This window comes from Scardinius erythrophthalmus (genome assembly GCF_964197995.2).
Source record: "Scardinius erythrophthalmus genome assembly, chromosome: 22".
In the NCBI taxonomy this organism is placed as follows: Eukaryota; Metazoa; Chordata; class Actinopteri; order Cypriniformes; family Leuciscidae; genus Scardinius; species Scardinius erythrophthalmus.
This window is the reverse complement of record NC_138242.1, coordinates 19,850,834-19,871,404: the sequence shown is the minus strand read 5'-3', so window position 1 is coordinate 19,871,404 and position 20,571 is coordinate 19,850,834. Positions and strand designations below refer to the sequence as shown.

At 37.0% G+C, this 20,571-nt stretch overlaps 1 protein-coding gene across 3 annotated transcripts in view; it reads left to right on the top strand.

Annotated features, from left to right (window-relative positions):
- The window catches only part of arfgef1 (ADP-ribosylation factor guanine nucleotide-exchange factor 1 (brefeldin A-inhibited)), a 64,331-nt gene that overhangs the window by 23,349 nt on the left and 20,411 nt on the right, over nucleotides 1–20,571 (top strand). For all 3 annotated transcript variants that reach the window (XM_081353060.1, XM_081353058.1, XM_081353059.1), the window contains exons 2-13: nucleotides 1,167–1,197; nucleotides 7,737–7,893; nucleotides 7,979–8,125; nucleotides 9,618–9,797; nucleotides 14,131–14,398; nucleotides 15,517–15,633; nucleotides 15,955–16,145; nucleotides 16,673–16,806; nucleotides 17,980–18,214; nucleotides 18,657–18,756; nucleotides 18,842–18,981; nucleotides 19,343–19,451. In XM_081353060.1, coding sequence (XP_081209186.1) covers nucleotides 1,167–1,197; nucleotides 7,737–7,893; nucleotides 7,979–8,125; nucleotides 9,618–9,797; nucleotides 14,131–14,398; nucleotides 15,517–15,633; nucleotides 15,955–16,145; nucleotides 16,673–16,806; nucleotides 17,980–18,214; nucleotides 18,657–18,756; nucleotides 18,842–18,981; nucleotides 19,343–19,451 — 1,809 coding nt within the window. The remainder of the gene's footprint in view (nucleotides 1–1,166; nucleotides 1,198–7,736; nucleotides 7,894–7,978; nucleotides 8,126–9,617; nucleotides 9,798–14,130; nucleotides 14,399–15,516; nucleotides 15,634–15,954; nucleotides 16,146–16,672; nucleotides 16,807–17,979; nucleotides 18,215–18,656; nucleotides 18,757–18,841; nucleotides 18,982–19,342; nucleotides 19,452–20,571) is intronic.

Here is a 20,571-nt window from a genome sequence, read left to right as displayed (position 1 = left end):
TTGGTGTCATTGATTGATTATTATTGCGTTTTTTACGCAGATGGATAGATGGGTGGATATGGATAGATAGATGGATAGATATTGGATAGATGGATGATAGATGGATAGACAGATGGATAGATAGATAGATGGATAGACAGATGGATGGATATATATTAGATGGATAGATATTAGATCTATAGACAGACAGACAGACAGACAGACAGACAGACAGACATTAGATAGATATTAGATAGATGGATAGATATTGGATGATGGATGGATGGATGGATGGATGGATGGATGGATGGATGGATGGATGGATGGATGGATATTGGATAGATAGATATTGGATAGATAGATATTGGATAGATAGTAGGGTTGGGCAACGATTAATCGCGATTAATCGCATCCAAAATAAAAGTTTGTGTTTACATAATATGTGTGTGTGTGTACTGCGTATAATTATTTTGTATATATAAATACACACATATGTAGGCCTATGTGTATACCGGTATGTAAGAAAAATTTGCATGTATATACTGTTGATATATTTATACATAATTTATATTATATATGAATATTTTATATATAAATACCAAATTTTTCTTAAATATACACATATATAGACTAAATAACTATACACAGTACACACACATATATATTATGTAAACACAAACTTATGGATGCGATTAATCACGATTAATCGTTGCCCAACCCTGATAGATAGATAGATAGATAGATAGATAGATAGATAGATAGATAGATAGATAGATAGATAGATAGATAGATTCAATGTTAAATTAAAATAACTAAAATAAACTCAAGGAATGTCAGATTTAAAACAATTACATTGTAACATTTTCAGAAAAAAAAATATATAATTATAAAAAATAATGTATAATTATTTATATAAAATCCTATAAAAATATTGTTCTTAATATTCTTATTTAATTATTCTTTTTAAGACCACGCATATTTGCATAATGCTATATTGTATCTTAAGCTTCTCTTGAACTTGTGTTTCCCTGGCAGTAGACAGTAAACAAGTCAACCGTCTGATTAAGTCTGTGTTTAAAGCTGCTTTCAATTCAACCGCATTAGTCCCTATGTGGTGCTAGTTTATTTATTTATTTATTGTTTAGTTTACTACACTCCTGTGACTATTTTCTTTTTTTCTTTTCCAGAGGAAATCAAGGCTGAATCTGAGAAATTAAGGTAAGTCGATATCTTATGCCACACTCCAGCTGTTGAGATATTGAATGTGTTTCAGATCTTCCTTCATTGTTGTCAGGTTCAATGCTTGTAATGCAGCGTTGACATTTTCCAGAGAGTAACCACACGCGGCACCTTTGTGTTTTGGCTGCTGCCCTGCCCTCATTGTGATTTGTGAGTGTGTGCTCAGTGCCAGTGAAAAACAACCTCGCAGCCTGTGTTGTTGCAGTGTGCTTGGAGACCTTGCTGTGTGACTAGGAAACAGGAATGAGACGTTCTGTGCTCAGGGCTCTCTGCAGGAACAGGGTAGCCCGTTCTGAGGTCGTACTTCACCTCCCTCAGCCCTTGATCTCAGACCGATCTTAGGACGGACAGCATGCATTTACTTTGCATTTCACTTCCATGTCCTTGTCTTTTGGTATTTCTCCCCTTTGTTGCTTACAGATTTCTGTTTTGAAGCAAGGGCCACTCCTTCCACACAGTGCTTCTATTTTTAGTACTATTTAAAAAAATAATAATTGAAATAACATTTATCACAGCAAAACTCTTTTATGAATATGAATCTTTAATTACACTTGGATTCATCAAGTTATTTGTACTGATTCAAAGTGTTTTTGCATAATTCATAAAAAACAGGCCATTAAAAGTATATATTTAATAATATTAATATTTGAGTTAATATTGAAATAATAATAATAATAATAATATATGTTATACACACAAAATATAATATTTAGGGGAGAGCGGGGCACAAAGTAACGCTTTTTGACTTTCCCAGTTTGTGTAAATCTACTTGTGGTTCAGAGTATTTATTTTTTCCCACATTAATTGCCCACATGTCTAGAACAATTATGTGTTTTTGTTTTATTAATACAGTATATACTTTTTTATTGATATACCCCGAAAGAATAGAAGTGAAATGTGACAACATGCCCCATAGGTGGGGTACATTGTAACATGTGTGGGGCACATTGTAACATGACATATGACAGCTTAAAATGTTATCTGATCTAATTAAAAAATATACAAAACAAACTAAAATATTTTTTAAATAAAATACAATTAAAAAACTTTTTCATATAAAATAATGGCAATTTTTAATAATTAAATATAAACTTATTTTTGAGTTTTGAATACGAACACATGAAAACACAGCTATACAACATAGTTCAAAACAAATAAATAATTAGTAATTTATGAACATTGACTCTCAGTCTTTATTCACCTTTTTCTCACATTTTCTCAATAAAATTAATAAAAGTATAGAATATAATAGCATATTTCTAATAGGGGCACATTGTAACGCAGTGTTACAACATGCCCCCGCCTGCACAACTGGGATTTAAACCCTGCTAGTGTCTTTTGCTAGCTAGCGAAGCATTAAATAACTATCTCAACTGTTAAATAACATCTTGGAGATTAAAATAATATCAGATTTGTCTTATTTTAAATAAACACAAAAAATAGAGATGAAAAATTAACTTAAGTAAGAAATTTACTTTTGCTATGGTTTAATAAATTTCTATGGATATCTTCCAAAAAAAAAAATGTTGGCGGAATTTTTTTTTCTATATAGTGTTGATATGGCAACTAGTAAATAAACAAAGTTTCATCATCCAAGCATGTGCAGAAGTATTTAAAACAAGCGTGTTACAACTAACCCCACGTTAGGTTGTGCCCAGCGCTCCCCTATATAATATTTTGAAATATTACAATTCATAATAAATGTTTTTAGCTGCCATTACTTCTGAATCGGAAACTTCAGGAATCGGATAAAATTGAAACTGTTTTTCGCTTATTAATTCTGTGAGCGCGTTTTATTGTGATTTAAAAATCTTTTCGATCGAAATAAAATGCAGAAGAGAACCCAATTCTTTAATAATGTTAGTCAAGTTATTTTTTTTGTGTGGTATTTTTGTTAAAACCATAGTAAAATGTTAGTGCTTATTTAGGCTGTTTTTTCATGGAAATCGAAACATTATAAATATGTTTGATTTAGATGTTTTTTTACCTTACTGGAATTGAAATCGGAATTGATAAGCAGAATCAGAATCAGAGTTGATTCAAATTCAAATGATACCCAACCCTTGTCTTTAGTGTCGCCTTCAGAAATCATTCTAATTGGCTGATTTGGTGCTCACTGCGCAATAAACATTTATTTATTTTTGCTGAGTACAATGTTAGCACACATTTGTCGATTTTGTATAATACAGTGTCATTCAGCAGGTTAAATTTTTTGGGAAATTCTTCCTTTTGGTGATATTTATCAGGAACATTACTGTTCAATGCAGGTTAAGCTCTATCGACTGCATCTGTGGCATAATGTCGATTAACACAGAAAATACATTTCTCTGGGCCCCTGAAATTCAAGGTTTTGAAAGTTAAGGAACCAACATTTAAAGGGATAGTTCACCCGAAAATGAAAATTGTGTCAGTTACTCACCCTCATGTCGTTCCAAATCCGTAAGACTTTTCGTTCATCCTCGGATCACAAATGAAGATGTTTTTGGTTAAATTTGAGAGATTTCTGTCCCTCTGTTGACAGCTGTGCAACTACCACTTTGACGCTTCAAAAAGTTCATAAAGAGATCGTAAAACGAATCAAAATGAATTGGGTGGTTTAGTTCAAATTTTCTGAAGAGACTTGACCACTTTATATAATGAAACCGCTCAAGTCATATAAATTAGTTTTACGATCTCTTTATGAACTTTTGAAAGTTGCTATAATTGAGTAATTCATTTTTGGGTGAACAAACCCTTTAAATACACACTGTTAGACTTTTACATATTAACATGTAAGCTATATAATACAATAATAATACAATACAATCACCATGCATCATTAAACAGTAAAAAGAATGAGCTGGAAAATTCAGATTTTTTCTCTTACCTCATAGTCTTCCTTTGTCAAATGCATTACGTTTTTTACAAATTGAAGCACACATATATATATATATATAAAAAATTCTGGGGAAATCAGTATGCCACAAATGCTCTCATAAGATCTTAACTTGTTATCTTTTAAAAGAGCACTAGATGATTCTCTCTTCCCCAGATGTCTCGCCGTTGCACGATGCTTTCGGGCTATTTGTGCTCAGCCTGATTACCAACTTGGTTTAACTCTATAGCAATAAGAATCCTCTAGAGGGTTTGTTTCGGCGAGGGCAGAGAGAGAAACAGGCTAAATGAGAGATGTGTGAGGTAATCTCTGGACCCGGTGGATCTCTAGTCTTTTCCCTTGTAGCCTGGCTACAGCTCAATTTATGTCAATTATAAATATGAGCTGGCTAATCCCTCCACAGACAGATTAATGAGATTGAATGAAGGAGAAGGGAAGAGAGGAGAGGAGGGGAATAGAGCCGAGCCGATGGGAAGAGTTTATTATACTGTAGCAGCCTCCCGCTGACTCAGCCTGAGATGGGCCAGCTAACTACGACCTCATAGCCACAGCAACACAGCGCGGATAAAGGGAATGTGTGTACTTTTGAGTTAGGTCTTAAAAATAAAGGTTCTTTATTGGCATGATTGGTTCCATGAAGAGCCTTTAAAGGGATAGTTCACCCAAAAATGAAAGTTCTGTCATCATTTACTCACCCACAAGTTGTTCCAAACCTGAACGAATTTCTGTCTTCTGCTCAACACAAAAGAAAATATTTTGAAGGATGTCAGTAACCAAACTGTTGTGGGGCACCATTGACTTCCTTAGTATTGGAAAAAATACTAGGAAGTCAATAGCCGCGTTTCCACTGTCGGGTCAGGGCCGGGCCGTGCTAGTGCGTGCCAGGGTCAGTCGCGTTTCCACTGTCACTTCTGGAGCTTGATCGGGGCCAACGGCCAGGATTTCTGGCCCGTCGAATACCTTGGGCCAAAGCGGGCCAGCTCGGGCTAAAGGAGTGGTTACGAGCAGAGGCGGAGTTCACCTGAGTCGGGAGACGGCAGCGCCGGATGATTCTGTCAGCATTATAAAGACTTTTAAAATAATTTAACTTGCGTTCATGTTTGAATGTCTGTTTGTGATGCAAAAGACTATTTGCGCTAACCATTACCATAGTAAACATAGTAAACGCTTGAAGATACGCATAGTAAAAAAACATAGTGAACGCTTGAAGAAATCAGACCAATCATAAAGGCTATCACAGTCATGTTTTTATTTTATCTCAGTAGCCTACGTCTCGTCTCTTTATACCGGACTATCATAAAATAAAGCAACTTCTTTCAGTTTCTCTGACTGAAAATATCTGTAGGCCTATGGGAGTCGAGAGAGTGCTAACGCTCCTCAGGTCGTATTTTTGGTGGTATATGTTTGTAGAAATTATCATTCTTTCTAAATGTGATGTAAATATGTCCTGTAACTACCAGATAAACAGAAACAGACGCGACTGAAGAAGTAAGTGTGTCCTCTTTCTTTTGTGAAATAGACCTAACGGTAATTTATTTCTGAGTGACTAATGTGCAGTTTTGACATAAATTAATTCATTATGATCAATGTATCACTTTTTATTGTAAACCTGTGGTAAAACATCGATGCTTGGGTTTTAAATATTCAAATAAACCACAAAAATGCCAGCAAACGGCCGCTTTTATCATGTTTGTTTTCAACGCTGTTTCCAGTGATTTCTAATTAGTTTTCTGATAAAACTTCCATTTGTTGGTGAAATGATGGGTTAGTGTGACGTTGTTCCAGAGAGGTGTGTTACGGGCGTGTTTTAGTGAAGCGCTGTGGACTGAGCTTCTGGCCCGACAGTGGAAACGCAGGCCCGGTGCTATTAGCCCGGCACGGCCCGTTTAAAGCCCTGGCTCGCACTGGCCCGACAGTGGAAACGCGGCTAATGGTGCCCCACAACTGTTTAGTTACAAATTGAAATTTTTTGGATGAACTATCCCTTTAACATTCATGGGAAACTTTCCATTGCACAAAAGTTTCTTTCAATTATTCAAATGTTCAAAGGTTTCAAAATGTTTCTCCTTTGTTATCGCTGCTTTTTTTTTTTTAGTGTACAACTTTTTTTCTTTTTCCTATAACATTTTGTTTTCGCAGTGACCGATTCAGTCCATGATTCAGACTGATGATTCCTGTGTTTGAATCAGAATTGTTCATCAGCACCAGTCGAGTTTGTATATGACATAGACAGCATGTTTGTCTGTCTGTCGGTTTTGCGTATGAAACCAGCTGCAAATTTGAAATAAATGTGACTCATGAATAAATGATTGAAGAACCGGGGGCCAGATTTACAAAAATCTAGGCTACATACTGTAAGAAAGGAGATCAATTCTATGTAGTTTGTAAGAATGTTCCTACAACTTTTTTTTTTTTTTAAGTTCGAATTCTTTTTTTATATGCAAGAAGTTTTCAAATATATTCTCAAGAACATATTTTTCTTCTTATAGAATATTTTTTGTTGTTATCTGAATTTATGGCGGTTCTTGTTGAAAACTCACTGATCCCTAGTAGTATTAATACTGTATGTATTATATGTAGCTAGCTAGTGTTAGGTTTTAGTGCTTAATATTTGTAACAACCCAATAAATTAATTAAACATCGAATTTGTCTGGATTTAAGACAAGTTGGGGGTTTTACTAATTGTTTATTTACAGGAAATCAAATTCGTCATAAGTTTTGTCTTAAGAACAGCCTAAAAAGAATGAAAGACAAGAACATTAAGAAATTTTTCTAAGAGTACATTTTCTTACATTTATTTTTAAGTTATTATCTTGCAAATCCAGCCCCAGTTCTTTTTAATGAGTCAAAAAGAACCCTGAATTTCAGACTCACTTAGTCAATGAACCATTCAAATTCGTTATTGAGTTCACAACTGACTTTCTAAACCACAAATTATTTTTGGGTTATATCCGATCCTGCACTCTTTTCCGTTATTTATACTTTAAGTTTGTGAAACTTAAATCGGTCTATTTCAGTCTATTTTAAGAGTTATATGACCACTTGTAATTAAAGATACATACTCACAACAGAGTTTTGTTGTAATAAATTACATGTTGGATTCAGCCATAATCAACCATGCAAAACACTCTAATCTCGTATATAGTACACATAGCATGCAAATGCATCTCTTCCACTCCTTTGCTCTCTGTCACTCTCTCTTTTATCATGTCCCTTTAGTGCTCTATTTTACTCTTCATCACTCGCTGTCTCTCTACTCAACTCCATTCTTTTATCTCCCCCATCCTCCTCCCTGTGTCCCACTGCTCTCATCAACTCATCTTACTGAAGGAAATCGTAATGCTCCGTCCTAGCTAAAACACAGCAGTCCCAGCTTAGCCTGGCACCTCTCCAGCTCCAATGTTCAAGTTGATACAGTGGCTGAACATAAAGCTAGAGTTTGCAGTCTATACAGTACCTGCCTTAATACAATGTTATACCTTAAGTTATCTTAACTTGAGAGCTTTTGTCAGCTAACATTGATGTGTAATTAATTGCAATGTATTCAATTATTTAATCAGCATATCACGTAGTTAATTTGGTTAAAATGATTGTCAGCCCCTGTTCAGTTAAACTGATTAACGTCTTTATTTTTGTTTTATAGCCCACCGGCTGGGGACAACAAGTCAAGTTCCAGTACTCTGCCGCCAATCAAATCCAAGACCAACTTCATTGAAGCAGATAAATACTTCCTGCCGTTTGAGTTGGCCTGTCAGTCAAAATGTCCGCGCATCGTCATCACCTCTCTAGACTGTTTACAGGTCAGCGCCTTACAACAAACTCATGACAGGATGCTTCTTATGATGGGGATGTTTCATCTCATACGCTGTGTTCATGATTTTTCAGAAACTCATAGCATATGGTCACCTGACGGGGAGCGCTCCAGACAACACAACCCCAGGAAAAAAGCTCATCGACAGGATCATAGAGACTATATGTGGCTGTTTCCAAGGGCCACAGACGGATGAAGGCGTCCAGTTGCAAATTATAAAGGTCAAATATTTTTATGGGTGATTGCTCATAAACATGTGGAGAAAATAATGCCATGTTTTGTTTTTTTAAATTCAGAATTGCTCAGGGAAACAATGCTAGCTGTAGGGAGTTTGGGTGATGTTCATACATAAAGATCAATATTGTACATCTAGAAGGTATATAGGAAGTAGCTTTAGTAAGATAATTATTAAAAATGTATTATTATTGTAGAATAATAATTGCTAGATTTTTTAAATAAAAATATTTTATTATAAAATTAACCAGGAGTAGTATGATGAAAATAAAAATACTGCAATCAATGCACTAGAACACTTTCACATTTCACATCTCATCCTAAGGTGAACATTAAAATTATACAGAAAAACAGGAAAGTTTCAGCAGAAAGTAAATGATTAAAATACAGAGGCTCAAAACATAAAAATAAACTTGTATTTAGAGCAAATAAGCATGTCTTTTGTATCTGAGTATGTAGTAGAGCTGCACGATTCTGGATAAATTGAGAATCACAATGGTTTTGTTTCAAACAGAGATTCAGATTCTCCCACGAACTAAACAAAACAACATGTATTTTACTAGAGGTTCTGACAACATGTTAAAGTCTATTTCAAATTTGAATGAATGAATAAATGATTCAATGACTCATTCATAAATACTTCACTTGTTTCATTACTGGATTAGAGTTGTCAAAAAGTACAGACTTTGGTACCAAGTACTGTATACTGGATGAATCAGTGTATTTTGAACAAATGTCTAAATGAATAATTCTATGACAAATACATTTTTTAACAGTCACTTGTCGCTGGAGTACAAATGTAATCGATACAATCGTTATTCGAAGAGCCATGTTACGTTCTAAACGTGATTTACTCTATTTTACTCTTCTGTAGACGTGTTTATATCCAAATTATATCTTCTGTGATAATATGAACACAGAAATAATGATACAGTGTGGCTGAAAAGACGATTTCATAGCTATACATGACATCTGCTCTCTCTGGCTCAGCGGCGGCACAAAGCGCAGATTTGAATGATCGGGTGTGATTTTGTCAAAGGTTTAATAGTCACAGGTGAATCGTTGTCGTTCAGAAGTGAGATTACGTGAGTGTTTGAATCAAGATCGTGCTCTTTTAATGGTTAATCGTGCAGCTCTAGTATGTAGGTACATCTCTCTGATTCTTTGTGTAGAACTGCCCTAACCTGTAGTGCTCATATTTCCATAGCGTCATTTGCCTAAGCTATTGTTTAACAAATCTCATTGTGGAATGTAGAGTGGCAGGACAAGCACGGCTCCTGAAAGCTGCTGAACTCCTTCATACGGCCGCATGTCAAGCCTAATCTGTTTGAACTTTACCGAGATTCCTGCAGCTAAAGTAATAAATAATAACGCTCCCCATATCGTCTGGATGCATTCCTTGGATTACACAGCTACAGTGTTGGCTTAACTTTCTCTGCGGTGACATTTGTGTTTGTTTGTTTGTTTGGCCCCCGACAGGCCTTGCTTACAGCCGTGACCTCCCAGCAAATAGAGATCCATGAAGGTACGGTGCTGCAGGCCGTGAGAACGTGCTACAACATCTACCTGGCCAGTAAGAACCTCATCAACCAGACCACGGCCAAAGCCACCCTCACGCAGATGCTGAATGTGATATTCGCCCGCATGGAGAACCAAGCAGTGAGTGCATTTGACACTTCTCCTGTGGTAATACGGGGAAATGACATCCTGATCTAACATCTCTTCTTTCTTTTTGGTTGATGCCTCTCCTCCTCCTCCTCCCCCTCAAAATATAGCTTACAAATCACAAGATCAATTGGTCTTTGGCATCAAGAAAGCGAGATCGTCAGGTAAAGAGTGACAGGACTGCCTTGAAATTTGCTTGATCTGAAGTTTTTTCTGGTTTGTGTACATCAGCTTCATCTGTCACTCTCGCACTCTGTTTCTTTCTCTCCGATCTCTCTCAGACGTCTAGCTCCAGTCTGCTTGCCTTGGCTTCATTGCGTTTTTTTGCCTGCTGTCGTCCCCTCCATGACAAAATGAGTTCCTTTCACCTGTCTTACCATGTTTATGTGTTGTGTAAGAGCTTTCTCTCGTATGTTAGGCCCCGTTTACGCCTGGTAGTAACATCCGTCTCGGATGATTTGTTTACAAGTGGTCAGTGAAGACAGCTGGTAGTAACAAACGTCTTGTGTGAACACGTTCTGCTTTTGAGGACAGATCTCTAATTTGTGAGGACATATGGTGCTCTTTAGGATTGGGTTGTTTTTCTTGAAATTATGTAGATATTGTTTAGCCTTTTTGACAATATTCAGTATACACTACCATTTAAAAGTTTGGGATCATAAAGATGTGTTCAAATGGTTTTAAAATAAGTATTTTATGTTCACCAAGGCTGCATTTATTTGATCAAAAATACAACAATTGTGGAATATTATTACAATTTCAAATGACTATAAGATTCCTATCGTATATTGCAAAGCTGTAATTTCATCATCATTACTCCAATCTTCAGAAATCATTCTAATTTACTGATTTGGTGCTCAAGAAGTTTGTCTTATTATTATCAATGTTGAAAACAGTTCTGCAGCTTAATATGTTTGTGAACATTCTCAGGATTCTTTGATGAATTTATTTGAAATAGAATCTTTTTGTAAAATTCTAAATACTGAATTTAATTGTTAATTTCTTTTTTTTAAATGTACCGACCCCAAACCTTTAAACAGAAGTGTATATCTTGAAAATTTAAGCTCTGAAATGGATTAAAGCAGAACAGAGGAACCATCATTTTAATGAAACGTTTGTTGTAGGCTCTGAATGTTTTATCTGTATAATTGAAGAAAAAGAAAAGAAAAAGCACATCTAATTGAAATTTTACCCTTTTTTACTGTATGAATATTTTTTTTAATGATTTTACTTATTTTTATTTGAATGCACAATCCATTTTCATAAACCACATAAGCATTTTTATTGTAATACATAGATAATATTTCTCAGTGGAGAATTGTCTGGAATCTTTTCAGAAGTGTTTAGGAAACTTGATGGCTAAAAAAAAAGCATATTAAAATGGGTGTGTCGCATGATTGTTGTGTTCGAGGACGCGTTTTAGCGATCAGATAAAAACGTTTTGGGCCTTGGTTACAAGCGTATTTAGGTCTGTCTTTTGTGATTAGATCATCCGAGATGGATGTTGAGACCAGGAGCAAACGCGATCTGTCTCTATCTCTGTGGTTTAGATGGCTGCATGTGGACAGTGAGGTGCAGTTTAGATAGGGCTGGGCGATATGGCTGAAAACTGTATCACGATATAAGTGTTTCATATCGGTCGATATCGATAATTATTGAATTTTTTTATAACATATTTAAAATAAGGACCAGTCCAGGAGACAAATATATTACATTTAAAGATTTTTTTATTTTAAACTTAACCTACCTTTGATTATAATCCCATCAGTTATAAAGGCAGAAATGTCAACACGACCATGGAAAACTCAAAAGTCTAAAATCACAATGAACACTTAACAATTATCTCTTAACATTAAGGTGCAAAATTAAAGAATACGTAAGAAATGCTTTATAAAGGGGTGGGCGATATGGCAAAAATATAATATTACGATTTCTTTCTATAAATTCTATAAATCTATTTCTTTCTATTTTCTATAAATTATACATTGATACTTATTAAAGCTATTAATAAAGTTATTAGTCAAGAGCAGTGAGTGATTTTCTCTTTACATTTTGTTGTTTTATTAACATTAAAGGGATAGTTCTCCTAAAAATTCTAATTTTCATAATTTACTCTCTCACGTTGTTTTAAACTCGAATAAGTTTCTTTCTTCTGTTGAAAATAAAAGTTATTTGGAAGAATGACCAACAGTTGATGTACCCCAGTGACTTCCATAGTATATTTTTATGGAAGTCAATGGGGACCAGCTACTGTTTGGATACCCACATTCTTCAAAATATTAATATTAGAAAATATTAGATAATTTTTATTTTTGGGTGAACTATCCCTTTAAGGACAAGCGGCAGCGTGTTTACTATTACTGTCTCTTTAAGAGCTGCGCGCGACGCGTCTATTATACACGCATTTGACAAACAGATTTTCTCTCAATTTTCTCAAGTTTGCTTTTACTTTAGACATATCCGACTAGTTTATGTAAACCTTGTGTGTATATAACAGTATTAGCAAAATAAGACTCGAAAGATAACTTAGTATTCAGGCGCTGGTAGACAGGCTTTTAGTGCATGTGAGCTTCACATGTACGCGCTGAGAAACGCACACGCTAGAACAGCGCATCAGCACGCGAATAACAGAGAAACTGACGACTGTCTTGCATAATCTGCAGACGACATTGGTCTGACTACGGTCAGACTTTAAGTCAGGCGAGCTGACTTTTTCTGTTTTATCTAGTTACTAGAGAGTGAGTGCCTTTGTTCATGCAATCAAACTTGCTTTGCTGGTTGGTTCCAACGAAAAAAAAAAAAAATTATCGAACGTTTTATCGAACGCATTTTTTATTGATATTGATTAGGTGTCTATCGCGATACATATCGTTATCGTTTTATCGCCCAGCCCTAAGTTTAGATGTTTCACGGTCGCTGCGCTGATCAAAAGGATGCCTCTTTGAAAGTGGGGCTTGCGGTTTTGGCACAAGCAAAACACACTGTCACACAGTTTTAGCAGTCCGGACAGAGCGTGACACATTGTGACACAGTCAGACACATCATGCATAACTAATCAGCTATACGAGATTGAAGATGCATTTGTTTTGCCAACACAGACTAGACCATATCAGACCACCTAAATTCAACTGAAAGCTCTGGAGAAGGGACATCTTTGTCCCTCATATTTTATTAATAAACATGTTACATTGAAGGTCCTTCTGGGTTTATGGATGCATCTGGGTTTATGGAACTAGGGTTCCATGGTATATTCGGTACATGAAAAGTAAGAAATATAACATTTCATTCTGTCATTTATTTATTAAAACAAATCCAGGTGGTATGTTTAACAAAAGTAATTTCACTCTTTGTAATGCATAATTTAATAACTGTATGTTGAGATTTATTTATTTATGTAGTTGTTATTTTTAGTACTGTTTTATGTATTATAACTGTAATTTATAATGCGTTAAAGTATATTATGTAAATTGAAAATAATCACTGAATCACTGAATTGCTTAGCCCTAAGGTATTTATTTATTTGCACATTATTTCAATTGATTTGCTAAATCTTTTAACAGTCTACTTTCATTTTATGTGTTGCTAAGCCTTAAGATATTGATTTACTATCAATACCAAGGTATCGCAGGGTGGTATTGTACCAAAGCCAAAATAATTGTTAATGATCCAGCCTTATTGATATTTATACTCTAGACATGTTCAGTTTGAAGAATAATATGTCAGTCAGTTGGTCTGAAGTTGTATTTGCTACCAGCTCCATTCAAATTCAGTTGTTGACTATTTGCACCCTGTGCAATTCTGTTTATTAATTTTTTTTATTAATGATTTTTGTCTTCTGAGATGGACTGTGAAATGTTTTTTTCGACCTATGGTAAAATCGTCAGTTTTAGATTGCATAATGTGGCATGCTTTACGTCACTGATGGCTGGTTTATTTTGTTCCACAAAAGAAAGTCATACAGGTTTGAAACCACGTGAGGGTGTGTAAATGATGGCAGAATTTTCATTTTACACGTATCGCATGTGCGTACCTCAGATTGTCATCCCAGGTGCATGTAATCAAACCACCATCTGTCTCTATGAACACAGACATTGTCTTCACGTACAGTAAGATGCTTTAAAGATCCTGGTCTTGTGTTTTTGTTTTTTTGTTTTTAAATGATGGGAACAACCTGTATTCCTAAACACAATTATTTGCCTCCTGTTCAGAGAAATGGATGTACATCAGCGTGGCTTTGGGCTCCTGGTCGCCCAGGAGGGAACATGAGTCTATAAACTCCCTGATACATGTTAAAAATGTCTTGACCTTTTGTGTATGTGTGTTCCAGCTGCAGGAAGCCAAGCAGATGGAGCGAGAGAGGCACAGGCAGCATTCTCCAGTCAGCCAGCAAGAACCAGAGTCTCCTGGACAGCGGCACACCGATACCCCTGGCAAAAGCCTCCCCGCCGAGGCCAACGGTGGACCGGGACACCAGGGCAGCAAGGTCGAGCAGGGATCCCCACCGTACGAGAGTCCCGAGCCAGAGAACGGCACCGACTTCTGCCCTGCGGAGAATGAGCAGACGGAGGCAGACCAGGCCACAGCAGCTGCTCAAAGTAAAGAGATGCATGCGAACATTCAGGGATTAATTTAGCTTTAGGGTTCCATGTTTATGTAAATTATTATGCTAATTTCTCTAAATGACTCTAGACACCAGTGGAATATTCTATGAGAGTGCTTTCGTTATTGCCTATTCTCATAAATGTGACTAAAAAAGTAGGGTTTAATAGGATGTATTCAGAAAGACGTTCAAAATTTTTTATCAAAAACGTTTTCATTTTCTGTTAGAAGATTTTTTTGTTCTCTTTTTAACTATGTTTTTGTATTTGGTTATTGATTCCACTTACTGATGTGCCGTTAAAACCATAGTTTGTTCAAAAATGAAAATTCTGTCATAACTCGTTTCGTACCCTCATGTCATCCAAACCCATTAGACTTTGGTTAATCTTCGAAGCACAAATTCATTTATATTTAAGATGTGAATTAGAGCCTAAATTAAATCTGTTCGTCATGTAAAGCGATTGTACCTCTTCACAAGACTTGGATTAAACCACTCAATTCATATTATGGATTTGATTTATAACACCTTTATGACTAATTTGGGATTTTCTAAATTTTGGTTACCTGGACTTTTCAACCTCTCAGGTTTCATTAAAAGTATCTTCATTTGTGTTTCAAAGGTTAACCAAAGTCTTATTGATTTGAAATGATATGAGGGTATGGCACAAGTAAGTGATGGCAGTATTTTCATTCCTCTGTGTACTATCCCATTAAGTTAGTAGCATTACTATTTTTAGTTTGTTTCTTTCCTCCTCCTCAACACTACTAGACACACGAGAGCATCTCTGATTCCTAGTCATTATAAGTTAATTATGTATTCAGGCTTGACATCAGAACAGATGAGACCCCCTCTAATGATGTGACACTGTTGGAAAACTGTGTCAGTGTTTTTCAGTCTTACGTAAGATTAAATGCACCGCTTTCCATCTGAAGATCACCCAGTTACAGGCAGTATGGAGTTCCCTCTTAACAGCACTTATAAAAGTTAAATTTGGAAATGCTAACGTGGATTTAATGTGACTACACTGTGTGCTTGGAGGGAAAGTCCTCAAGTGCACAATGAACGACTGACTAGACAGAATTAGAAGCTTAGCCGTACTCTGCTGTCTTTTAGGTGCGGCAGAGCATGGGACGGAAGCCACCGTGGAAGAAGAAAGCCAGAACTATGAAGAGAAGGCACAGGAGATTGTACAGAGCATATTGCAAGAAGTCATAAACACAGTTGCTGGAGGCGAGTTGTATTCTTCTTGCTGTGAGAAGCTTAAAGGGACAATTGGACAGTTCACCCAAAAATTTGTGGTCGCACATTACCGATGATAAACATGAACCGCGCACAACATAGAACGCCTGACCAATGAAAACATTAACCAGGAGCTCTACAAAAACACAGGAGACAAAACATGAAGCATGTTTCATTTCTGGGTGAACTGTCTGTAAGGGAAGCAAATCTTATGTTGTTGGATAGCTAGGCTAGTGGCTGTTTGATTTTAGTAGTGGTACACTTTTAACCGTCCCATTGAACCCAGCCTGAAATCTGTTTTACCCTGTTCAGATCTTAAGGAAAGCCGTGAGGCTGAGGCTGAGCCAGCTGAGGGCATTCCAAACTCTCTGGAAGAGGAGGGAGGCTTGGGCAGCGACAACGAAAATGTTCACGCCAACGGCATCCCTGGCACACCCATTTCTGCGAGCTTCACTCCGTCCCTGCCCGACGACAGACTGTCTGTCTCCTCCAATGACACTCAGGTACCAATTTCCACTTCTGCCATGAAAGGTACAAAAGAGACAATTCTCTTGCTTTGCAGCTTGTTTACGCATATGTAATTGTTTTTGACTGGATTGTGTGTCCAGAACTGTAACTCCATTGATTTAACAGTTGAATTTTTCAAAATTCTATTTTAGAATTTGTTTGCAATGTCACAAACCATGATACCCTCTATAATGACCTAATCTTTTTGTCAAGTGTTGTCAACTGCTTATTGCGAAATGTTTTGTTAAAAATGCAGCATCTTTTTGAATGAGCAGCTGGAAGTGGTAAAGCATAGACACTTTTGGAAATAAGGGTTCGCTGGTGTATTTCGGCTTTGCTTCTAATTAAAAGTCCCACGTTATACATAAAATCTGGATATTATTGGTATTTTGTTTACACAAACTGTATCTGACAATTATTCAACATAAACTCTTGTATCTTCTCTCGCTATAGATGATGATTGATTTTCCCGGCAGTTAAATGTGATTGCCGTGAGAGGCTAACATGAGCATTTCTCCCACAGGATTCTGTAGCTACCACTGGTCCAGCACCAGGTGCAAAGTTTTCCCACATTCTCCAGAAGGATGCATTCTTGGTATTCCGTTCTCTCTGCAAGCTCTCCATGAAGCCCCTTTCAGACGGTCCTCCTGATCCGAAGTAAGCCTGGCTTTCTAAATAAAACATCTGACTGTATACAAATGGAATTGTTTGTTTGTTGTGCCAAAAATTAAATCTCCAGTCTGGGTTCAATTGAGTTGTGGTTTTGTGGTCTCTTTTCAGATTCTAATTTTAGATCTGTAATTGGTTGGATCTCTAAAATCATTTTAGAGCAAGAGTGTTGGTAGCATCAGCCATTGTCCTTTAACAGGAGAATAGGGCTGTCAGAGGGCAAGAGAGATATTCCTCCCCATCATTTGAAAAGAAAGGGAGCCATTCATCCTGGTGTGTCTTCAGAGGCAGTGAGGCAGGAAGCTTGTTTCAGTGCTATTGATCACTCTTTGTCAAATGGACTGAGACCTGTTGACCCATCTTGATTTACATCAGAGCAGGACTTAGACTTTATTTATAGTGGTGCAAACTGAGGCAAACATCACTATTATTATTGTAGATACTTTATGTTAGAGACAGTTTTTGACTAGAGGACAATAAAAGGGGCTTGAAAAGGACCTTAGCAATACCCTGACAACCACCCAGAACACACTAGAATTGAGGCACCACTTTTAATTCACCACTGTTAACACAATTTAATTCAGAAAATGTAGGTTTAGTTTGTTCATTAGTAGACAGGATGACATATTTTGCAACATTGTTTCGGTAGCTATTACTGTAGAGTGCTTTTGAATTCTGTTGCTGCATCGTTTTGAGATTTCCTGAAATTATTATAGTAGTGCAATTTAATATTTAATAATTCAATTCAAAAATACTTCTTTAAACTTTTGCCTTAACTTTTGCCTTCTCGATGCCTTAAAGTAGCTTGAATGTAACTACACCCTTGCCTCATTTAGTAAATGCATATGAATATGCAAATTAGCCCCGCCATGTTGACATGATTGGTTACATGGTAGTTTGTGACGTCAGAAACACCAGCGATTTCAAACCACGATTTTGAGACTGTCTTTGGTTCACTGCATTTCTAAGGAGAAAATACTCCTCATGGTTTGTCTTAAAGCATATTAAAAACACCACATAGACCGATAAATAACATTTAAAAGCTTGATTTTCACCACAGGGGGACTTTTAAGATTTTTCTTTATTAAGTTAAGTTTGGCCTTGGCACAAGTATTTTAAATGGAATGCAGAATGAATACATAATTTATTAACTTCCTGCAGATCCCACGAGCTGCGGTCCAAGGTCCTCTCGCTGCAACTCCTCCTGTCCATCCTGCAGAACGCTGGGCCCATCTTCAAAACCAATGAGATGTTCATCAACGCCATCAAGCAGTACCTGTGCGTAGCGCTGTCTAAAAACGGCGTCTCCTCCGTCCCCGAAGTGTTCGAGCTGTCGCTGTCCATCTTCCTCACCCTTCTGTCCAACTTCAAGACACATCTCAAGATGCAAATTGAGGTGCCTGAACTCAGTTCCCCCTGAATTGTAATGTGTTTGTCCATCTTGCCCTGATGGCGTCAGACTGTGGAGCTTCTGTCTAGCTGACAGTGTGGATTTATTTGAGCTGTGGTTTAGGATGAAAGCTTGTAATTCTGCCTCAGTCTCTCTGTGTGTGTGTGTGTGTGTGTGTGTGTGTGTGTGTGTGTGTGTGTGTGTGTGTGTGTGTGTGTGTGTGTGTGTGTGTGTGTGTGTGTGTGTGTGTGTGTGTGTGCCTCATTCCAGACAAGTGTGTTGGGATTTATTGTTTGCAGTGTCTTGTAGTAATATTTCTCACTTCGATCAAGTTACGCAAGAGTCTTGACAACACCATCTGTTATTGACTTAGTTATGAATTTTTGAGGTTTTTAAGTGAAAAACTGTATTTTATGACCAATTTTAAAAACTATTTTTTTCTCCTTAGGTGTTTTTCAAAGAGATTTTCCTTTATATTCTGGAAACGTCCACAAGCTCATATGACCACAAGTGGATGGTCATTCAAACCCTTACCAGAATATGTGCAGGTGTGAAAGGCTTTTCTTAATCTCACTTTCAAAGATATTTGAGAGATTTTCTATGAGTAATTCTATGATATATCTTCCCTCACAGATGCCCAGAGTGTAGTAGATATCTATGTTAATTATGATTGTGACCTGAATGCTGCTAATATTTTCGAGAGGCTGGTGAATGACCTCTCAAAGATTGCACAAGGACGAGGAGGCCATGAACTGGGTACAAACCCACTTCAGGTAAACACACGGATTGGTTCACCCAAAAAATCTTTACTTCACTCACCCTCGTTCCCTCATTTAGTTAATGAGCTCACAAAAAGCTCATTTTTTTGCTCAGACTTTTGAAAAAGATTAAAAATAAAAACACAAAAACATTCAACCTTATATTTGCACATCTAAATATTTTGAAATATTCAAAAGTCTGTTTGTTACAAAACTAAAGTACAGCTTTAGAAAACTTTATATATAAGACACAGAAATATAATATTTTTTAAGTTGAATTGTCCCTGTTAAAATGTTGTTTATTTTTTTAACAAAAGAAAAAAAAATCATGTTGATTTGGAAAGGTTAAATTACTAGAACTGTCCATTTCCCTCAGGAGCTGACTCTAAGGAAGAAAGGACTGGAGTGTTTGGTGTCCATTCTCAAGTGTATGGTGGAGTGGAGCAAAGACCAATATGTCAACCCCAATTCCCAGACAAGTCTCGGTAAGGCAAACCATCAGCCTCTTTGGAACAAAACATCAATACTGGCTCATCAACCAGTATAATACCTGCAGAAACCTGTTTAGCCCCTCTATATCCTGATATGCTTTGGAACCAAGCGGTTGCATCACATATTCCAGGTTACGGCTCTGGCTCTTCTAAATTAGTCTCCTTGGAGTGCATTTATGCTGCTTTCCAGAGGCTTCAGGCTTGTGCAGAACCAAATGGATAAACAGTTGCTTTTGAGGGCAGTGCACTAGGAGTCCTGTGCCTCAAAGAGAGGCAGGAAATGCTATTTGCCGTGATGGCTACACAGGCCTTTCATCTTAATCAAACAGGCTTGAGGCTGTTATTCCTCACCGAGGCATGCCCTGACATCAGGGAGGTACTCCCAGAACACTGCAAAGCAGAGCTTCTCGGATGAGCTGGGAACATGCGCCATGCTAAAGACCCTACCTCTTCGGAGCAAAGGGAATTTAGGTTTAATCAAGCTTGGCTTTATTGGGTTTGAGGAGGAGAGGCTCTGATGTACCTAAAGGAAATTTCCCTGTAGCCTCAAGCCCACCTTAGGCTTTCAGATATCAGCCAATCAGAAACCAGAGAGTCTTACTTCTTTTTAAATGACAAAATGACCACTGAAAATCCACCCTTGGAACCACTCAGAAAACCTTAGTAACCACTTAGAAACTACACAAAAAAACTCTTGGAACCACATAGCAATACACTAACAGCCACTCAATACGCCTTAACAACCACCTGGCAACGCCCTAGAAACCACACAAATCACTTTTGGAACCACACAGCAATGCCAACTACTTAAAACACCTTAGTAACCACTTAGCAACGCCCTAGAAACTACACAAAAAACTCTTGGAACCACATAGCAATGCACTAACAACCACTCAATATGCCTTAGCCACCACCTAGCAATGCCCTAGAAACCACCCGAAACATCCTTGGAACCACATAGCAATGTGCTAACAACCACTCAGACCACCTTAGCAACCACTTAGCAATGTCCTAGAAACTACTCAAAAAACTCATGGAACCACTTGTCAACAACCACTCAATATGCCTTAGCAACAACCTGGCAACACCCTAGAAACCACCCAAAACACTTTTG